Genomic DNA, 18,788 nt, shown 5'->3' with positions numbered 1-18,788 from the left:
GACATGGATTAGCCCTCATCCCCTCAGGCGTCAGAATTTATGCTTCTAGTGACTACACAACGCCCCTCTGTATCACTGAATTAGATTCAATAATTAAAGGGCACGACACAAGGTCCTGATACTCCGTATGGAAAGACGTACGCTGCCTTGGAGAGAAGACAAAGGTGTCGGAGTGGAAGCGTATTTGAGGTGCATATGGGAGCAAGCCAGTCTGAGCTGGGGCATTGGCACAGAGGAACTGACCACGCTTAGATGCCAAGGCTAGAGAGCAGGATGACCTGTTCAGAAAGGAAAAGGGTCCGGGGCGGTTGACGCTTTACTGAGAACCCCAGCAGGTGAACAGACAGATCGAGACCAGCGTGTGGAAGGCTCTGAAGCCAAGATAAGAAACTTGAATAACTTTCCCAGTAGGCACATTTACAAGCCAGTGAACCTTTTGTAGGGGACAGAAATGAGACGTGACTTGGATTTTAGTGGATGACTTTAGCAGCATCCTCAAGACAGAGAGCTGAGAACTTCTATGCAGGTAGAGCACTTAAAATGTTATAATGTTATTGACAGGGCATAAGCATCAAAGGAAGGGGTCAGAGCTGTGGAAATGGAATCTTTCCAGCCGTAAAAGTGTTATACATTTTTAAGCTCCTAACCCATTTCCAAATTTCTGAAACTATAGTGTTCTCCTTTAGATCTAATTAAAATGTAGCTTTATATAATTTGACAATATTCCATATTTCCTTCTGTGGCAATTTAATGTTCAAGTAGTAGAAATATCTGGAGTGCATATATTAAATTTTGGTTCATCTTTTCATGGTTGAGTTGTAAACGTTCTTTATATACTTTGAATCTATGCCTCACATCAGATGTATGATTTGCGATTATCTTTTCTTATTCTGCGAGTTGTCTTTTCATTATTTTAGACAATGTTTTACTTCCTATCATGAATTTTATAGCATGGATTTTATAAATTTCAGTTCTTATTTATATTACTCAGATGTTAAACCCCAAATCTAATCTAATTTGGGGGGAGTGTATAGCCCAGTGGTAGAGCACAGGTTGAGCATGTATGAAGTCCTGGGCTCAGTCCCCATACTCTCCACTAAAAACATTTTACACACATAAATTATAAATTCAAATTGGAAACCAAAGAAATTACACTTCAATTGGTACTCCATGTTTGGCAGTCTTTTCTGAGGTCTTTGTGAAATAACATTGTGAGTGTTGTACTGTCAACAGCTGATGAAAATACTTTTAGACTTGTATGCGTTAGTAAAGCTAAGAGAGTGATGAAAGGAAACATCTGTTAATCACTTGCATAATTGATCATCTCAATATTAAATTACAAGATGCATAACTTGGTCTCCACGTATCCTGCAGTACAAAATAAACACCGAAATGCAGAAAAATTTCAAAACAGTAAAATCGTGCCCCGATGTGGTCAAGCACCAAATGCAACACAGAGTGTCACTGCAACGGTCATGTTTTCTTTTTTTGATTATTCACACTGTCTTTCTACTCTGTCTCAGGAGGAGTATGAAACATTCCTGAGTCATAAAGCATGTAAAGAAAAATCAGCATCTCCCAGAAGATCAGTTTATCACATTACCATATTTCTTATTCATGAAGTTTGATCTAATTGCCTCAGCATAAAAGTGTATTACTTTTATGGATCATAATGATGCATGAATGTAATTACATTACTGATTTTCACATATTAGCAAAATAATGTCTGTTTTTAGCAGTGAAATAGTGTTTGATTTCTTTGAATTGCAACCTACAAATTACATGCATATTAAAATTATTACATTCATTTCAATAGCTTATGATACTATGACAAGTGTAAATTATAAATATTTTTATATATACTGTTTTCCTCTTAAATACATGGTTCAATGCATTTAGGTGACTTTATAGTTCACATAGTTTACCATCAACATAATTCCTGTTTCCAAATAATTTCCTAGATTACTGTCTTTATTAAGCCTTTAAAATTTCCTGTCCTTCTGTCCAAATTCCAGGCATACGTTATCCAAAAGTCAAATAGCATATTGTCAGTCAACCAAACTGAAAGACATCAACCCTTCCAAAATAGCCTTTCAGATTATTACTTCCATCAGTTGCATTATGATGCCATTTCTCTGAAAAAACAAAAATGTTATAAACGATTATTCCCCTTAACATTTTTATTTGAATCATTTTTTGCTTACTTTTTTCTCCATTATAATTTTATATTATACTTAAAATATAAAGACTTATGATTGATAAAAATTCACTGTTAAATCTTTTATTTGTAAATATTAGAAAAGAAAGTTATTTTTGCTATCTCAACTTTTTTATAATTTTCTTTTAATTGTATCTGTGTTATTAACCATATAATAATCAATAATGCAAATTGATATAAAGTAACATGCATTTACAAAATCAAACAAGTTAGACGGAAGTATCATTTTAAGAATTACTTTTATTTATTGGCATTTATTTTGAAATATTTTCAAAATAGACGTGATCCTTATTTTGTCTACCTGTAGATTCAATACCCTTTAACATAGCATTTATATAATCATATCGTACTTCTTAAATTTTAAAAAATGTATCCTTTACTTAGTATTTATATTTATTTTTTAGGATAAATATATAGTTACCATTCCTTCTGATTCTTTGAATGTCTTGGTATTACTTTGGCTTAACTACAAACATAACAACATTAGTGGTAACACAATTATAGAATTATAATATTTTTTCTTAAAGCTTTATAGCTATTTCCATAATATTTGGTGGCTAGTCAGTCTTTAATAGAAGAAGACAAGGCTATTCTTTGTTTTCTCTATAGAAGTAATTTTGTTTTTTGTTTTTTTTCTGGTCCACTTTTAAATTTAACATTTTGAAATAGATATAGATATATATCTATTTTGCATTATAATTAAGCTTTAAACATGGTATATTCTTTTACTTATCTTGATATGCCTATTTCCCTGCCCTGGGAACAAATCTGGATATCCAACAGTTTGGCACATTTTCTTGGTTGTTCTCTGATTGCTTAGAGTCAGGTCATACCCATGCTTTAGCTACTGCACTGGATGACTGAATTTCTAATGCTATTTCCGTCTTTTGAGCTGCAGTTTCATTAAATTTATGTATTATTTATTGTAGAAGCAAATAAAAGCTTATATTTGTAGGTAAATGGCATAAGTTTTAGTGGAATGTGGAGGTCACAATACAAATGTTTAGTTGATATAGATCTTTACTCTAAATAATGATGAAATTTTTGCATGTTAAGTTGCCTTCCTGCTTTCCTTCCCTCTTCTTTTCTTTCATTTTGATTGGTATTTTTGGCTCTAAAATTTATTTTTTGGCAAAATCTTATTTGAATTGATACAGAGATGAAGGATACATACACACACATAAATGTCTATATAAGCTCTGCTAAATAATCATAAAATCTGTTTCTCGAATCAATTCAAAATATTTTAAGAATGCTGCTTTCCTTGAATTAAACTTAATTCTTCTCACTTATTTATTAAGCAGCATTCCTTTGTCATGCACTGACTACAGCCTTGTTCTTCCATTAAGTAATTGTGTTTTATAAATTTGCAAGCAACCAGAGTGATTTCAGAATTTGTTAAAGATTTACAAAAAATTGACATGATCTTAACCGCATGCTGCTATTGCCAATATGCCCGTTAGAGTGATGATTTTACTAAAAGCAATGTCTAACTCCTTCACATTCCTACAATAATGGCCTTATTATTATACTACAAAAGATGACATCTTCAAATAAAAATGTCTAACTCTATAACAATATTCCATGAATTCACTTATTACACAATATTAACAAACTACTTAAAGAATGAATCAAAACCATATAAGATATTATTTCACATGTATTGGAAAAAATAATACGATGAAGTAAATTAAATCTAATAGTGTTAAAATATTCAAAGCCTTTCTAATGATAAAAACTTTAAATATAAAATATTCTACTTCAAAAATGCTTTCAGAGATGTTATAAATGGTGAGAGGATTATATATCATATATAGTTTTCTGTTTATGAATTTGATTATAGCAATGGAACAGTGTAGTATTAAATTTAAAAAAATGCATATCATTTGAAGATATAAATTAACCTCAAATTTGGGTTGTAAATAATTTTATATTTAGCTTTCAGTTTTCTTTATGCGTTTTTATATAATTTCAGGAAAATAATTATCATATACAAATGTACAGATCTGAGTTTTTATCTAATATGTCTCAATCTCAAGAGTTCTAAAACCCCTCCATTTCCTTCTTTCCTTCCTTCCTCTTTCCTTCCTTGGTATAAAAGTTAATTGTTGGCAATATTTTATCAGAACTTATAATGTGAATGAAGGATGAAAGATATATACATATATACACACACACATATAGTGATGATCCAACTTGGAATAAATATTTCCATATTTCTATGAAAAAATATGAATGAATTTAACTATAGTATGTAATTCCTTAACATTTTTCATAATATAGAGTATATGTACTTACAACTTCATACAGTGAACTTAATTGTTGAATATCAACCTTCATGCATGGAAGAGTTTTTATGTTATTATAAAGTATACTTTAATAATTGTGATAAAGGAGAATTACATGGTGTTAAGGAATTATGTTAATGTAATGGGCTTTATGAATTCACAAATTAGCTGAGCAATGAGAGTGATTGGAATTAGATAGGCAAATCCCTTGAGGGGAGTAGGGGATTGATCTGTAAAAGATTATTTCTAAGAGTGAGAATAGCATGTGCATGCCCCTGTAGCATGAGGGAACATAGTTAAGTACGAGGATTGTCAGAAGTATATCTATGATAATGATCCTGAAGGTGAACAAGGAGTGATTTGAGGCTACTAACAAGGGTAAGGCCAAATATGTAACAGTCAACATATTATAGCAGGCTGTCCGGCGAGCCGGCCCTCCGCCCGCGCCGCGGGGTGGGCAAGCGCCCCGCAGGGGTCTCGGGCTCCCAGCCCACTGCACGGCCTCCCTGCCACATGCTATGCGTCATCCGGGGACGCCCCTCGCCAAGAGAGACCCTCAATCACAAGTCACCCGCCCTCCCCACCCTCCTCGCCGTGCCTTGCAACCCCGCCCCCGAACCGCCCTCCCGATCCCCGTGCAGTACCCCCCGTCCATCGCCGGGAAGAACGGCAGTAACTCCAGCAGCCGTGGCGGCTCTTTGAGTCCAAGGGGCGAGCGAGGCAGCCATTAGCGGAGGCCGCTGCCTCTGGCTGTCAATCCCGCGGCCCGGCCCCGCCCCATCGGCGGAGCGTGGCAGGACGCAGGGCCGCGGGGACTGTCGGGACGATTCCAAGATGGCCGCGCGCTTGGGGTCCGCAACTGCTGGCGGCCCCGAGCCCCGTTTACTGCCACCGCTGCTGACCAGAGACGCCGGTCGGATCGGCGACTCCGGGGGCTGTCCCCGCGTGGCGGGAGGCCGCCATGGCGACCCTGGAAAAGATGGTGAAGGCCTTCGAGTCCCTCAAGTCCTTCCAGCAGCCGCCGCCGCCGCCTCAGACCCCTAAGCCGGCATCGCAGCCGCCGCCGCTTCATCCCTTCAGCCGATACCGCCGCCGATGCCGCCTCAGCCCCCTCAGCCGGCACCGCCGCCCGCCCAGCCCCCTCAGCCGGCACCGCCGCCCGCCCAGCCCCCTCAGCCGGCACCGCAGCCGCCGCCGCCTCGGACCCCTCAGCCGGCACCGCAGCCGCCGAACCCCCAGCCCCCTCACGCGGCACCGCAGCCGCCACCGCTTCAGCCGGTACCGGCGCCGATGCCGCCTCAGCAGGCACGGCAGCCGACGCCGTCTCAGCCCCTTCAGCCGGCATCGCAGCCGCCGCCGCCTCGGCCCACTCAGCCGGAACAGCCGCCTCAGCCGGTAACGCCGCCGATGCCGCCTCAGCCCCTTCAGCCGGCACCGCAGCCTCTACCGGCACCGCCGCCCGCCCAGCCCCCTGAGCTGGCACCGCAGCCGCCGCCGCTTCAGCCGGGACCGCCGCCGATGCCGCCTCAGCCCCCTCAGCCGGCACTGCAGCCGCCGCCGCCTCGGCCCCCTCAGCCGGCACCGCAGCCGCCGAACCTCCAGCCCCCTCACCCGGCACCGCAGCCGCCACCGCTTCAGCCGGTACCGGCGCCGATGCCGCCTCAGCAGGCACGGCCGCCGACGCCGTATCAGCCCCTTCAGCCGGCATCGCAGCCTCAACCGCCATCGCCGCCCTCCCAGCCCCCTCAGCCGGCACCGCAACCGCCGCCGCTTCAGCCCCTTCAGCCGGCACTGCAGCTGCCGCCGCCTCAGCCCCTTCAGCCGGCACCGCAGCCTCTACCGGCACCGCCGCCCGCCCAGCCCCCTCAGCCGGCACCGCCGCCCGCCCAGCCCCCTCAGCCGGCACTGCAGCCGCCGCCGCCTCGGATCCCTCAGCCGGCACCGCAGCCGCCGAACCCCCAGCCCCCTCACGCGGCACCGCAGCCGCCACGGCTTCAGCCGGTACCGGCGCCGATGCCGCCTCAGAAGGCACGGCCGCCGACGCCGTCTCACCCCCTTCAGCCGGCATCGCAGCCTCAACCGCCATCGGCGCCCTCCCAGCCCCCTCAGCCGGCACCGCAACCGCCGCCGCTTCAGCCCGTTCAGCCTGCACTGCAGCTGCCGCCGCCTCAGCCCCTTCAGCCGGCACCGCAGCCGCCGCCGCCTCGGCCCCCTCAGCCGGAACAGCCGCCTCAGCAGGTAACGCCGCCGATGCCACCTCAGCCCCTTCAGCCGGCACCGCAGCCTCTACCGCCACCGCCGACCGCCCAGCCCCCTCAGCTGGCACCGCAGCCGCCGCTGCTTCAGCCGGTACCGCCGCCGCCGCCGCCTCGGCCCCTTCAGCCGGCACCGCAGCCGCCGCCGCCTCGGCCCCTTCAGCCGGCATCGCAGCCTCTACCGCCACCGCCGCCCGCCCAGCCCCCTCACCCGGCACCGCAGCCGCCACCGCTTCAGCCGGTACCTGCGCCGATGCCGCCTCAGCAGGCACGGCCGCCGACGCCGTCTCAGCCCCTTCAGCCGGCATCGCAGCCTCAACCGCCATAGCCGCCCTCCCAGCCCCCTCAGCCGGCACCGCAACCGTCGCCGCTTCAGCCCCTTCAGCCGGCACCGCAGCCGCCGCCGCCTCGGCCCCCTCAGCCGGAACAGCCGCCTCAGCAGGTAACGCCGCCGATGCCGCCTCAGCCCCTTCAGCCGGCACCGCAGCCTCTACCGCCATCGCCGACCGCCCAGCCCCCTCAGCTGGCACCGCAGCCGCCGCTGCTTCAGCCGGTACCGCCGCCGCCGCCGCCTCGGCCCCTTCAGCCGGCATCGCAGCCTCTACCGCCACCGCCGCCCGCCCAGCCCCCTCAGCCGGCACCGCAGCCGCCGAACCTCCAGCCCCCTCACCCGGCACCGCAGCCGCCACCGCTTCAGCCGGTACCTGCGCCGATGCCGCCTCAGCAGGCACGGCCGCCGACGCCGTCTCAGCCCCTTCAGCCGGCATCGCAGCCTCAACCGCCATCGCCGCCCTCCCAGCCCCCTCAGGTGGCCCCGCAACCGCCGCCGCTTCAGCCCCTTCAGCCGGCACTGCAGCTGCCGCCGCCTCAGCCCCTTCAGCCGGCACCGCAGCCGCCGCCGCCTCGGCCCCCTCAGCCGGAACAGCCGCCTCTACCGGCACCGCCGCCCACCCAGCCCCCTCAGCTGGCACCGCAGCCGCCGCCGCTTCAGCCGGGACCGCCGCCGATGCCGCCTCAGCCCCCTCAGCCGGCACTGCAGCCGCCGCCGCCTCGGCCCCCTCAGCCGGAACAGCCGCCTCAGCAGGTAACGCCGCCGATGCCGCCTCAGCCTCTTCAGCCGGCACCGCAGCCTCTACCGCCACCGCCGACCGCCCAGCCCCCTCAGCTGGCACCGCAGCCGCCGCTGCTTCAGCCGGTACCGCCGCCGCCGCCGCCTCGGCCCCTTCAGCCGGCACCGCAGCCGCCGCCGCCTCGGCCCCTTCAGCCGGCATCGCAGCCTCTACCGCCACCGCCGCCCGCCCAGCCCCCTCAGCCGGCACCGCAGCCGCCGCCGCCTCGGCCCCCTCAGCCGGAACAGCCGCCTCTACCGGCACCGCCGCCCGCCCAGCCCCCTCAGCTGGCACCGCAGCCGCCGCTGCTTCAGCCGATACCGCCGCCGCCGCCGCCTCGGCCCCTTTAGCCGGCACCGCAGCCGCCGCCGCCTCGGCCCCTTCAGCCGGCACTGCAGCCGCCGCCGCCTCGGCCCCCTCAGCCGGAACAGCCGCCTCTACCGGCACCGCCGCCCGCCCAGCCCCCTCAGCTGGCACCGCAGCCGCCGCTGCTTCAGCCGATACCGCCGCCGCCGCCGCCTCGGCCCCTTTAGCCGGCACCGCAGCCGCCGCCGCCTCGGCCCCTTTAGCCGGCACCGCAGCCGCCGCCGCCTCGGCCCCTTCAGCCGGCACTGCAGCCGCCGCCGCCTCGGCCCCCTCAGCCGGAACAGCCGCCTCTACCGGCACCGCCGCCCGCCCAGCCCCCTCAGCTGGCACCGCAGCCGCCGCTGCTTCAGCCGATACCGCCGCCGCCGCCGCCTCGGCCCCTTTAGCCGGCACCGCAGCCGCCGCCGCCTCGGCCCCTTCAGCCGGCACTGCAGCCGCCGCCGCCTCGGCCCCCTCAGCCGGAACAGCCGCCTCAGCAGGTAACGCCGCCGATGCCGCCTCGGCCCCTTCAGCCGGCACCGCAGCCTCTACCGCCACCGCCGCCCGCCCAGCCCCCTCACCCGGCACCGCAGCCGCCGCCGCCTCGGCCCCTTCAGCCGGCATCGCAGCCTCTACCGCCACCGCCGCCCGCCCAGCCCCCTCAGCCGGCACCGCAGCCGCCGAACCTCCAGCCCCCTCACCCGGCACCGCAGCCGCCACCGCTTCAGCCGGTACCTGCGCCGATGCCGCCTCAGCAGGCACGGCCGCCGACGCCGTCTCAGCCCCTTCAGCCGGCATCGCAGCCTCAACCGCCATCGCCGCCCTCCCAGCCCCCTCAGCCGGCCCCGCAACCGCCGCCGCTTCAGCCCCTTCAGCCGGCACTGCAGCTGCCGCCGCCTCAGCCCCTTCAGCCGGCACCGCAGCCGCCGCCGCCTCGGCCCCCTCAGCCGGAACAGCCGCCTCTACCGGCACCGCCGCCCGCCCAGCCCCCTCAGCTGGCACCGCAGCCGCCGCCGCCTTGGACCCCTCAGCCGGAACAGCCGCCTCAGCAGGTAACGCCGCCGATGCCGCCTCAGCCCCTTCAGCCGGCACCGCAGCCTCTACCGCCACCGCCGCCCGCCCAGCCCCCTCAGCCTGCACCGCAGCCGCCGAACCTCCAGCCCCCTCACCCGGCATCGCAGCCGCCACCGCTTCAGCCGGTACCGGCGCTGATGCCGCCTAAGCAGGCACGGCCGCCGACGCCGTCTCAGCCCCTTCAGCCGGCACCGCAGCCTCTACCGCCACCGCCGCCCGCCCAGCCCCCTCAGCCGGCACCGCAGCCGCCACCGCTTCAGCCGGTACCGGTGCCGATGCCGCCTCAGCAGGCACGGCCGCCGACGCCGTCTCAGCCCCTTCAGCCGGCATCGCAGCCTCAACCGCCACCGCCGCCCGCCCACCCCCCTCAGCCGTCACCGCAGCCGCCGACCCCCCAGCCCCCTCAGCCGGCACCGCAGCCGCCGCCGCCGCCTCGGCCCCCTCAGCCGGTACCTCCACTGCTGCCGCCTCAGCCCCTTCAGCCGGCACCGCCGCCTCAACCGCCACCGCCGCCCGCCCAGCTGTGGGTCAGGAGCCGCTGCACAGACGGTGAGTCCCTGCGGGCCCCTCCCCAGCCCTGCGCGGGTCTCCGTCCCTCCCTCGGCCTCCCACGAAGGCCCCGAAGCGGTCCGGGCCCCACGGCTCTGCTTTCCCGGCTGCGAAACTCGGGAAGGAACAGGGCTGTGTTGTGATCGGGGGCCGCGCGTCCTGTTCGGCTTTCTCTGAGCCACTCCCCACCCCTCTCCTCCTCTGGGCCAGGTGTAACATTTTGTCTTCCCTTTTCAACTGACGGTTTAAAACAGTGTTTCAGATAACTGTCAAAACACTGTACATGCAAAATACTAGGTTAACTTAAGGGAAGGAGTAGGAGAGAAGGGGGAAAGGAGCGAAGTTCACCGATCACTTCTGCGGGGGAGGGTTAAGTGGTCACAGTGGTGAACGCGTAACTGCTACATGGCCCAGTGCGCCTACCATCATAGTCGTTACTGTTACTAACCCCAGACAGTTCTGGTATTAAGGAGGCATGACCACAGAACATGTGCTCATTGAGCTTAATTTTACACAAACAGTAAGTTTTCCACGGAATCAAGACAGGCAGTAAACGCCAGCTGCAGAGGACAGCTTGTGCAGGGCTGGGAAAGAGCATGGCATGATCAGAACTTTAGTTTGACTGGCTTGAAATGTAGAGGGAAAGGGAAACTTCACACTGATGAATCAGAGAGGAGATAGCTGTTTTTTATTAAACTAAAATGGTTGAATGAGCCTTGTTGATTAATGATTTGCCTTAGCAATTTGAATTTGGATTCTGCAAGTATTTTATAAGTTCTGTAAGAAGCTTGTTTTAAAATTTCAGAACTCTTAAGGTATTAGAAGTTCAGTTTTATTTTATAAGAATTTTTAAAAAGTGTTTATTTAACTCAATTAGAACAGAGTTCCTTTAACATAGGAGACTTTATTATCTCATGTATTAATACCCTCTAGAGGTACACAATGAAAAATGTGATTTATAAACAGATACATACAGACACAAGGAAAACAGAGCATGTAGCTTCAGTAACAGTTTAAGAGAAAAGTCAGAAACAGAAATCTTCCCTGGTCAAAATACCAAAAAAAAGCACCTGGGGCTTATATCCCTTAATTGATTTGAGCTCTAAATGGACAAATACACATTTTTTTTTTTAAAAAATTGCTAAGAACAAGATTCTTTTTCATGTTGAGTAATAATTTTGGAGTTTAAATAAATACCAACAATAGAGCTATGAGGGAGGAAAAATATAAAATACTGATTTTTTTATTTGATTTCACCGTAAGGTGCATTCTTAAATACATAGGAGACAACTGTCATGATTTGCACAACTCGCTTGCAAATAGTTCAACAGTATTAACAATGATTGAATTTAGGTGGTGGGCATATGGGAATTTATCATCTTATTAAACAGTTTTCTGTACTTCTGAGACTTATAATAAAACATTGGAAGGAACCTGTTAGACATAATGCTCTATGTGAAGTAATTTGTTCCCTTTGTGAAATTCTAGGAAGGTTAAAATGCATGTTCATAACTTCAAGAAAGTCACAAGCATTTATGATGTAATCAGAACTACCTGAGGATCTGTGAAACTTGGTGAGTTGGTGAATTTTTTAAAATGTCTTAAAACATTTTGTTTTTACAAAGATTACAGGAGTAAGAGAAGGTAAATCTTAATCAACTCTTAATATTTTTTTCCTGGTTGATGTGATATAATTAAATGTGGGGGAAAAAAGGTAAATTCTAAAAGGAGACAGTACCTTGATGTTTTCTATGGAGGAAACTCAAGCAGGAGGAAGTTTAATTTAAAAACATAAATTACTGCTCTTTATAATACATTCTAAGTTGTCATTCTTTTGAATGCCTTCCTTTCCAGACAGATGTGTTATTCTGGGAGATCATCAGGACTTCTGGGTATTTGGAGGTATTGACCTAACCAGTGGAACTGCTGATTTATAAGAAGTTGTCCAGAATTTTGGAAAACTGATTAGTAGAGGTAAATAATGTTTCCATGGCAAGTGATGACAGAAAGTGACTTCAGTGAATTTTCCTTTGTTTTTAGGCAGATGTACCTAACCATGTATGTTAACAATGATTTCAAGCTGAAGACTGAGAAGAACTGCCATTTTTGCCAGCTGGGATGCAGAAAAATTTGGACTTCTGGGTTCCACAAATGGGCTGAGGTAACTAAGACAGTAAACATATCTTCTTGGTCAACATGTATCTCAGGGTAATCACAGATGTGTTCCATTACCTGATACTGTTTTAAATTGGATAAAAACAGGAAAATTTAAGAAATAGAGTTTGTTTTTGCTTTTACATCAGTTTGGCAAAACAGAACAACCTCTTAATTACTAAGCACAAACCAATTTTTTCATTATTTTTAAAATATTTTAGTTTCTATTTATATTGGTTTTGTGATAAGTAAGTAAAATCTGTAAGCTCAGAAAATAGTCAAACCTAGGAAACTACTTCTGACAAGTGAATTAGCCTATTGAAAATCTGATTTAGATCCTTGGCATTAATTTTCAAGTTTTTACACTTTCCTTGGATTTCTTCTATCCAGGAAAACAACATGCTCTTTTTAGATGACTATACTCTGATTATAGTCTCTCCTTTATGGATTCAACACTAAATTGTAACCATAGGTATATTTTACCATTTACAAAAGTGCCTGGTTGGGGAGTGTAATACAATGATTTTGTAAATTGAATTACTCTAAAATTTCAAGGATTTATTTTTAATTCAATTATGATTAATTTTCATTTGTCACTGGCTCTTAATGCTTTATTTTAAAGTGTCTCTCATAGACCCCCTTCTTTCATCTTCTTCCCTTATGCTCTCTGTCCAGTAACTCTAAGTTCTTACATGTTCAAGGTAGGCTTGTGTATTTTTTTAAAGGCAGGCGCACCAAAAAGCACTTTCCTGTGACTATCCTCTGTTTTGTTCATTTATGAGTCCAAATTTTATAGAATTGATTTAAAGAATGTCATATCTTTCTTATTATTGTGAATGGTTTTTAAAATGCTTTCCTTCTGACTCATTTCTGCATACTTTAAAATAATAATATGAATCAAATAAGTATGGGAATAAAATCACATTTACTTGTATCACATTTGATTCCATTTATATGGCAAAGTCTTATTATTATGTTGTTGTTATGAACATGCATTTCATAATACACTTATTTAGATGAATCAGAGCTTATTCATTAAGGTCATTTACTTTTAGAAATATGTAATTTCTTGTGAACACATGTATATAGAAATACATGTGTCTTTTTATAATTTAAGCAGCTTAAAATACAGATAAAATAAATCCAAGATACAAGATAATATGCCTTGCATTAATTTAAATTCATGTGAGTTAAAAGACAATTTGAATATTGTTTCCCATTTTCTACTAGCTTCTTAATCATATTCAGCAGCACATTTACCTTTACATATAATTAAGGAATCTTTTTTATTTCTACTGTAGCTCTGTCATAATGGAAACTCTGCCGCAGAATCAGCTGTCATCTATCCCATGTGGTCAAGTGCAGAGGTGAAAATTCTCATTTGTGGGATGACCACTCACAGCTTTAAATGTTTTTACTGTAACTGCTTTTATAAGGTAGCAAGCTAGAGAGAGAGAGAGAAACAGAGAGAAGAAAAGAGTTCTCTCTGCATATTCCCATGTTGTGTGATGGCATTAGTCTTCTTCTGCTGTATTTTTCTAGAATGTGTGTGCGTGTGTGCATGTATGTGTGAGAAATGTCTTGTCTTTGTCCTAATAGCCACTCTTCTCTCCCTCGAGTTTTTTTCTCTATCCTCCCCTCCTATATTTTTCTTTTTCATCAATATCTTCTCTTTCAAAAAATTCTTGATAAATCAAATTTCCAACTTCCTCACTTTTAATATGGTAAAGTTACTTGGATCCCCAACATCAAGGGATCTCATACTTTAATGTCTGTAAGGATTTCCAGAGACACCTTTTAAAAGTACAGATTTCCAGGCCTTACTTTGAGCAGTCCTCTTCCAGTAGATCCAGGGTGAGGCTGAGCATCTCCGAGCCTTCCCCCTTCATATTATGGTGCAGGGGATCAGGGGCAGTTTTCCTCTGGGTCTCCCTGCTGTTGCTATGAACAGCGGCTACAGCATCACTAATATTTTTCTTTCTTGTTTTAATTGCATTAATATTATCAACCAGTTAATAGCATTTTCTTAAAATTATGGTCAAAAGCATAGGTGTTTGATTTATAATGGTATCTGCAAACCACTCTTTTACTGAATTAATTTGTTTTGCTTGTATTTCCAAAATTGTAAACGCTGTGAGTTAAGTGACTGCTTTGCTTCAACTACAGGAGAATGTGAAAACACTCCAGGAGAGAGAGGTTGCATATATCAATGCAGACTCATACACAGAAGGTAAATTTTATTTCAGATTGTCATTAAATAGTATACCAGTATTTAAGTCTATCAACTCCAACTCATAAACTAGGATTATCCTCTTTCTATGAGATGCCTCAATAATACCTCCATTTCTCCATTTTACCAGAGAGAACATTATTATGATTCAAATGAATCAATATGATTCATAACTAAGCTATTGATCCTAATTTCTTTAGTATATTTACCATTTGCCTATCTTGGATTACTACTTAAAACTTTAGTACTTTTGACATTCTTCCTGTGGAGCTATTTTTAAAAGTTGGGCTAAAATATTTCATACAGAAATAGTTCCTGTATGTATTGGAACAACTCTGAAATAAGCACCCACTACAAACTTCCTTTTGACCCTGACATGTGGCATGTGCATCTGTAGGCTTTCATCGTATTATGGTTATTTCTAGGTAAGTGTCACAGGACACATGTTAGTTACTGACATGCTCTAGTCTAAAGTCTTCATATTGAATTGAATGAATGAATAAAAACATGAACATTATGGCCTTACCACTTCCTTTGCCAAAGACCCCTAGGTACTGCTGCCGTAATAAGCAATGACCCTTTTACTGCAGGAGCTGCAGCCTTAGCAGCAGAGTCCGCCTCTGCAGTCTCCTATCCTGAGTGTGTGCTGCAGCCTCTCTGGCTCCTGAAGAGTTATTTCCACCTTGTGTTTTAGTTTTAGCCAGACTGTCTGCCTGTCTGTCTATTTATCTCCCTACCTATCTATCTATTCTAAAATTTTATTTATTTCTTTTTACTGAAGTACATTTGATTTGTAATATTAGTTTCAGGTGTACAGCAAAGTTACTCAGTTATATAAATATACATATGAATATACATATACATATACATATACATTGTTTTTAGATTCTTTTCCATTATAGGTTATTATAAGTTACTGAATATAATTCCCTGTACTATACAGTAGGTCCTTGTTGGTTATCTGTTTCATATATAATAGTGTATATCTGTTAATCCTGAACTCCTAACATATCTCTTCCCTTCCCCCTTTCCCCTTGGGTAACCATAGTTTCATTTCTATGTCATGAGTCTATTTCTGGTTTGTAAATAAGTTCATTTGTATCATTTTTTTGTTTGTTTACATTCCACATATAAGTGATAGAATGTGATATTTACCTTTCTCTGTCTGACATACTTCACTGAATATAATAATCTGTAAGGTCCACCCTATTTTTAATTCTCCAGGAATGATGCCTTGAATTTGAAATCTGTTATATATTGTTTATAATTAGAAAATAAAGTTAGAATTAAATACAGGTTTGTAGTCCATTTGGAGGTATTAAAATTCTCTCTTATTTATTTTGCAGGCAATTATACTCTCAGAGTTGACTGTACACCCCTTCTTTTCCTGTTGGTATATAAACTGACAAAAGAGGTATGTAAATAGATCTGTTGTAATGATTTCTGATGAGTAGATAAATCAATAACTTTTGTTTTCTAAATTACTAATATTTAAACTGGTGACAGACATAGCTGATTTGTATAAACAAGAAATCAGAACGAGCTTTAATACACTACTTATGTGACATAACTATGAGAACAGTAGTGCTAGTCTCTGTTCTAATAATAGTTCCTAATAATTGTATACATTTGTTAAAATGTGCAGGGTCTATTGTTTCATGGGGCAGAGTCTCTTTGATATAACAGAAAGAATACTGAGCTGGGTTGGGGAAGCCTTGGCTGTGAAGATTGCCTTGGCTATTCATTCATTCATTCATTTATTCATTCAGGAAGTATTTATTGTGTGGTTACTATGTATCAGGTCCTATGAAAGGAACTCTAGCAGCAAAAGTGATAAAAGGACAAGGTTACTGAATCCAAATACTTTGTAATCTAGAGAGGCCACAGACCTGTAAATGAGGACTCATACTTCACTTGAATATTGGATACTATATACAGTGGAGGACAGTTGCAGAAGAGAGAAGTTAAAATCCTAGGGTAGCTGGTGAGGTTGGAAAGCATTAGAAGGTGTTTAGAGAAGGATTAGTGGTTAGGCTGTAAAATGGAAGGATGTGAAAGTGGGGAGAATGTTTCTCCTCAGAGGACACAGGACCTAATAAAGATGTGGATGTGTGAAAGAACATTTCCTGACCTCTGGGTAATGCAATATAACCTCAATGTAAGGTGTTGGTGAAAAAGCTGGTAAGAAACGGGGCCTGACACATAGGCCTAAATGTTCATAAATCTGGTGATGGTGAAATTAAAGAATCTTTAACAAGGTTGTACATTATCATTTTTATTCATTAGAAAAATTACTCTGTATCAGTGCAGTGAATACGTTAAGCTGTAGTAAGTCTAAAAGCAAAATGGAAATAATTCCACATACTTGTTTAGCACACAGGAATTTATAAATACTAGTTATTGATGTAAAAACTACTCTGAAAATGCTACTGCACTCTGAATCTCTAAAAATTATGTGATCTACTCATTGAGTATATTTGTGCTTCATTTAAATAACCCCCCATTATAGAATTTAACTGTAGAAATGTTTCTTTCAAGTAGGTATCACTTAGATGACAGTGGGAAGTAGATGTCACATCTCTGTGGTCCTGTTTCCCAATCGCCCTTCATCTTGTCCTGTCCTTTTCACTGTTAGTGTCTTTAACATCTCATCCTCCCAAGTGAGCATCCTCCCATGCCCATCACAACTCCCACCATACTGGGAAGCTTAGGTCCTTGATTCTTTTATTGAAATGTCCCATAAAAACATCTAAAAGCATGCTGTAAAGACAGCCCTTGTTGGGGAATCCTTCTCAGGAGATACATTTACACTCTGTCCTACAGAGGAGGCTCCTGCCTTTATAGGAGGGGTAGTAAGAATTTTAGGGCCAAGAAGGAGAAGCTTAGGTCTATCCCCTTTGTACATTTATTTAATAAGTATTAAATGTGTAAGTGGTTACAATAGTGACAGGATAAATCAAACACAGTTTCTGCTATTAGTGTGTTACCTGTGTAGCCAGGAGAGACTATGATCAAGAATTTTCAAATCCAAGATACAGATTAAAATCACCAAAGGGTATACAGATAAAAGTGTGGGAAGCAAAAAATAAGTATCTTAGTTTATTATTTTACATGTTGGAATTAAACAGCCTGCTTAATGGGAAATTGCAAACTTTTTTCCCATTTTAAAGCCTCTTTTATGTTAATTTGAATTGAATTTTCATGCCACTTTAGATACAATATATTTGTCTTTCAGAGTTTTTGTTTTAGGTAGTTTTTTAACAGTTTAACTGGGAAATTAAAATGTATATTTAGAAGTTACATTATCAGGATGAACTACTTAATTGTCCAGAAGAGAAGAGTGAGATTTTATAATCTTGTTTGATTTGATTGTCTGTGGAAGAATCAGACATCATTCATCTGGAGAAATGCTATTGGTTGCTGAGGGCTCAATCCCGAACTGGATGATTTGATTTAGAAACATTTGGCCCATTGCCTTCACCACCAATTCGTCCATCTCTGAGTGAAGGTGGGAATCCTTCTATTTTCTACAAATGTTCTTTCTAAACACGTGAGCCTTGTTCCACCTTTGGAGCCTTGTGTAAGTCGGTTTACCTTTCTGCACCTGAATATTCTCATATATAAAATCAGTTTGAACAAGACAATCTTTATGAAACTGTGCTCCAGTGCGGTGCCTCAGCGTCTGGTGCAGGGTCAGGGTGGTGGACACTGAATAGGCAAAGCTCTAGCTTCCACACTTGACCCCACCTCTTCCTCAGCTGAGGAATGTCTGTTGTATTTCTTTTATATAGAAGAAGGTTCCACTGCTGTATCCTTCCCCCACCCTTCAAAAATTAAAAACCACTGGACTAGACCATCTCTAAGGTCCCCACTTAGCTCTAAACTTTTCACTACTATATATATTAAATGAGGTTTACAAGGAGCAGTTGTGGGTGATAATCACAAAAACTGTATTTGAAATCTGAAAGCTTGGTTTCTTCTTCTGATTCAGAACTTTTTAAAAAAATTTCTTACTTTTAGCAAGTCATTTAACTACTTCTTAGCTTCAATTTTCTGCTCTTTGAGGACACAGAATTAGATTCTTGAAATAGACAGTCTGTATTCTTCAGGTTTCTAGTGTGTTTTAGAAATATTTGTTAGGGGAACTAGAACAGACAGGGCTTCTACTTCAGCAGTGCAGTTATGTTTTTACCTTTTTATAATTAGAGATTGAGAAATCATTTCATTTGAAAATAAAATGATTCCATTTATTTTTTAGGAAAAGTTTAAAAACCACAGGATTAGATTATAAATTGCCCTTTATTTCTGAAATTTAATATATTTAGTTATACAGATTAAGTGGTACAATGAAGACTGCAGTACAGAATTTCTGTCTCTTATAATATAGTGTGTTAGTTTTCTTTGCTTCATGAAGGAGCTGTATGTAGCTCATTAATAACAACACAGTATATCTTTGATACAGTTCAACTTTTCTTCTTCTTTTTTCCTTTTTCTTCTTAGTCTTTCCAAATTAGGATAATTGTGGTCTCTGACTTTTTTCCAGTTAAATTTTTAAAATACATTTTT

General features: G+C 45.1%; 1 protein-coding gene and 2 long non-coding RNA genes across 3 annotated transcripts in view; 2 read left to right on the top strand and 1 right to left on the bottom strand.

Moving 5' to 3' along the window:
* The window catches only part of LOC140692756 (uncharacterized), a 36,001-nt gene extending 28,473 nt beyond the window's left edge, over positions 1-7,528 (bottom strand). Inside the window, exons 1-2 of the mRNA XM_072957052.1 lie at positions 7,319-7,528; positions 6,413-7,006 (exon numbers count right to left, since the gene is read on the bottom strand). Of these exons, the coding sequence (XP_072813153.1) occupies positions 6,413-7,006; positions 7,319-7,528 (804 nt within the window). The remainder of the gene's footprint in view (positions 1-6,412; positions 7,007-7,318) is intronic.
* A 2,127-nt stretch (positions 7,529-9,655) lies between these two features.
* Positions 9,656-15,636, top strand: LOC140692782 (uncharacterized). The gene is made up of 6 exons (XR_012068354.1): positions 9,656-9,838; positions 11,327-11,412; positions 11,879-11,999; positions 13,294-13,359; positions 14,159-14,222; positions 15,569-15,636. It is a non-coding gene; the product is annotated as an uncharacterized lncRNA (long non-coding RNA).
* A 1,839-nt stretch (positions 15,637-17,475) lies between these two features.
* Positions 17,476-18,788, top strand: part of LOC140692781 (uncharacterized) — a 41,972-nt gene continuing 40,659 nt past the window's right edge. Inside the window, exon 1 of the long non-coding RNA XR_012068353.1 lies at positions 17,476-17,730. This is a non-coding gene — a long non-coding RNA (uncharacterized lncRNA). The remainder of the gene's footprint in view (positions 17,731-18,788) is intronic.

Source organism: Vicugna pacos, unplaced genomic scaffold, assembly GCF_048564905.1.
Source record: "Vicugna pacos unplaced genomic scaffold, VicPac4 scaffold_17, whole genome shotgun sequence".
Classification (NCBI taxonomy): Eukaryota; Metazoa; Chordata; class Mammalia; order Artiodactyla; family Camelidae; genus Vicugna; species Vicugna pacos.
Note: the sequence above shows the minus strand (reverse complement) of the source record. Positions and strands in the feature narration are given on the sequence as shown.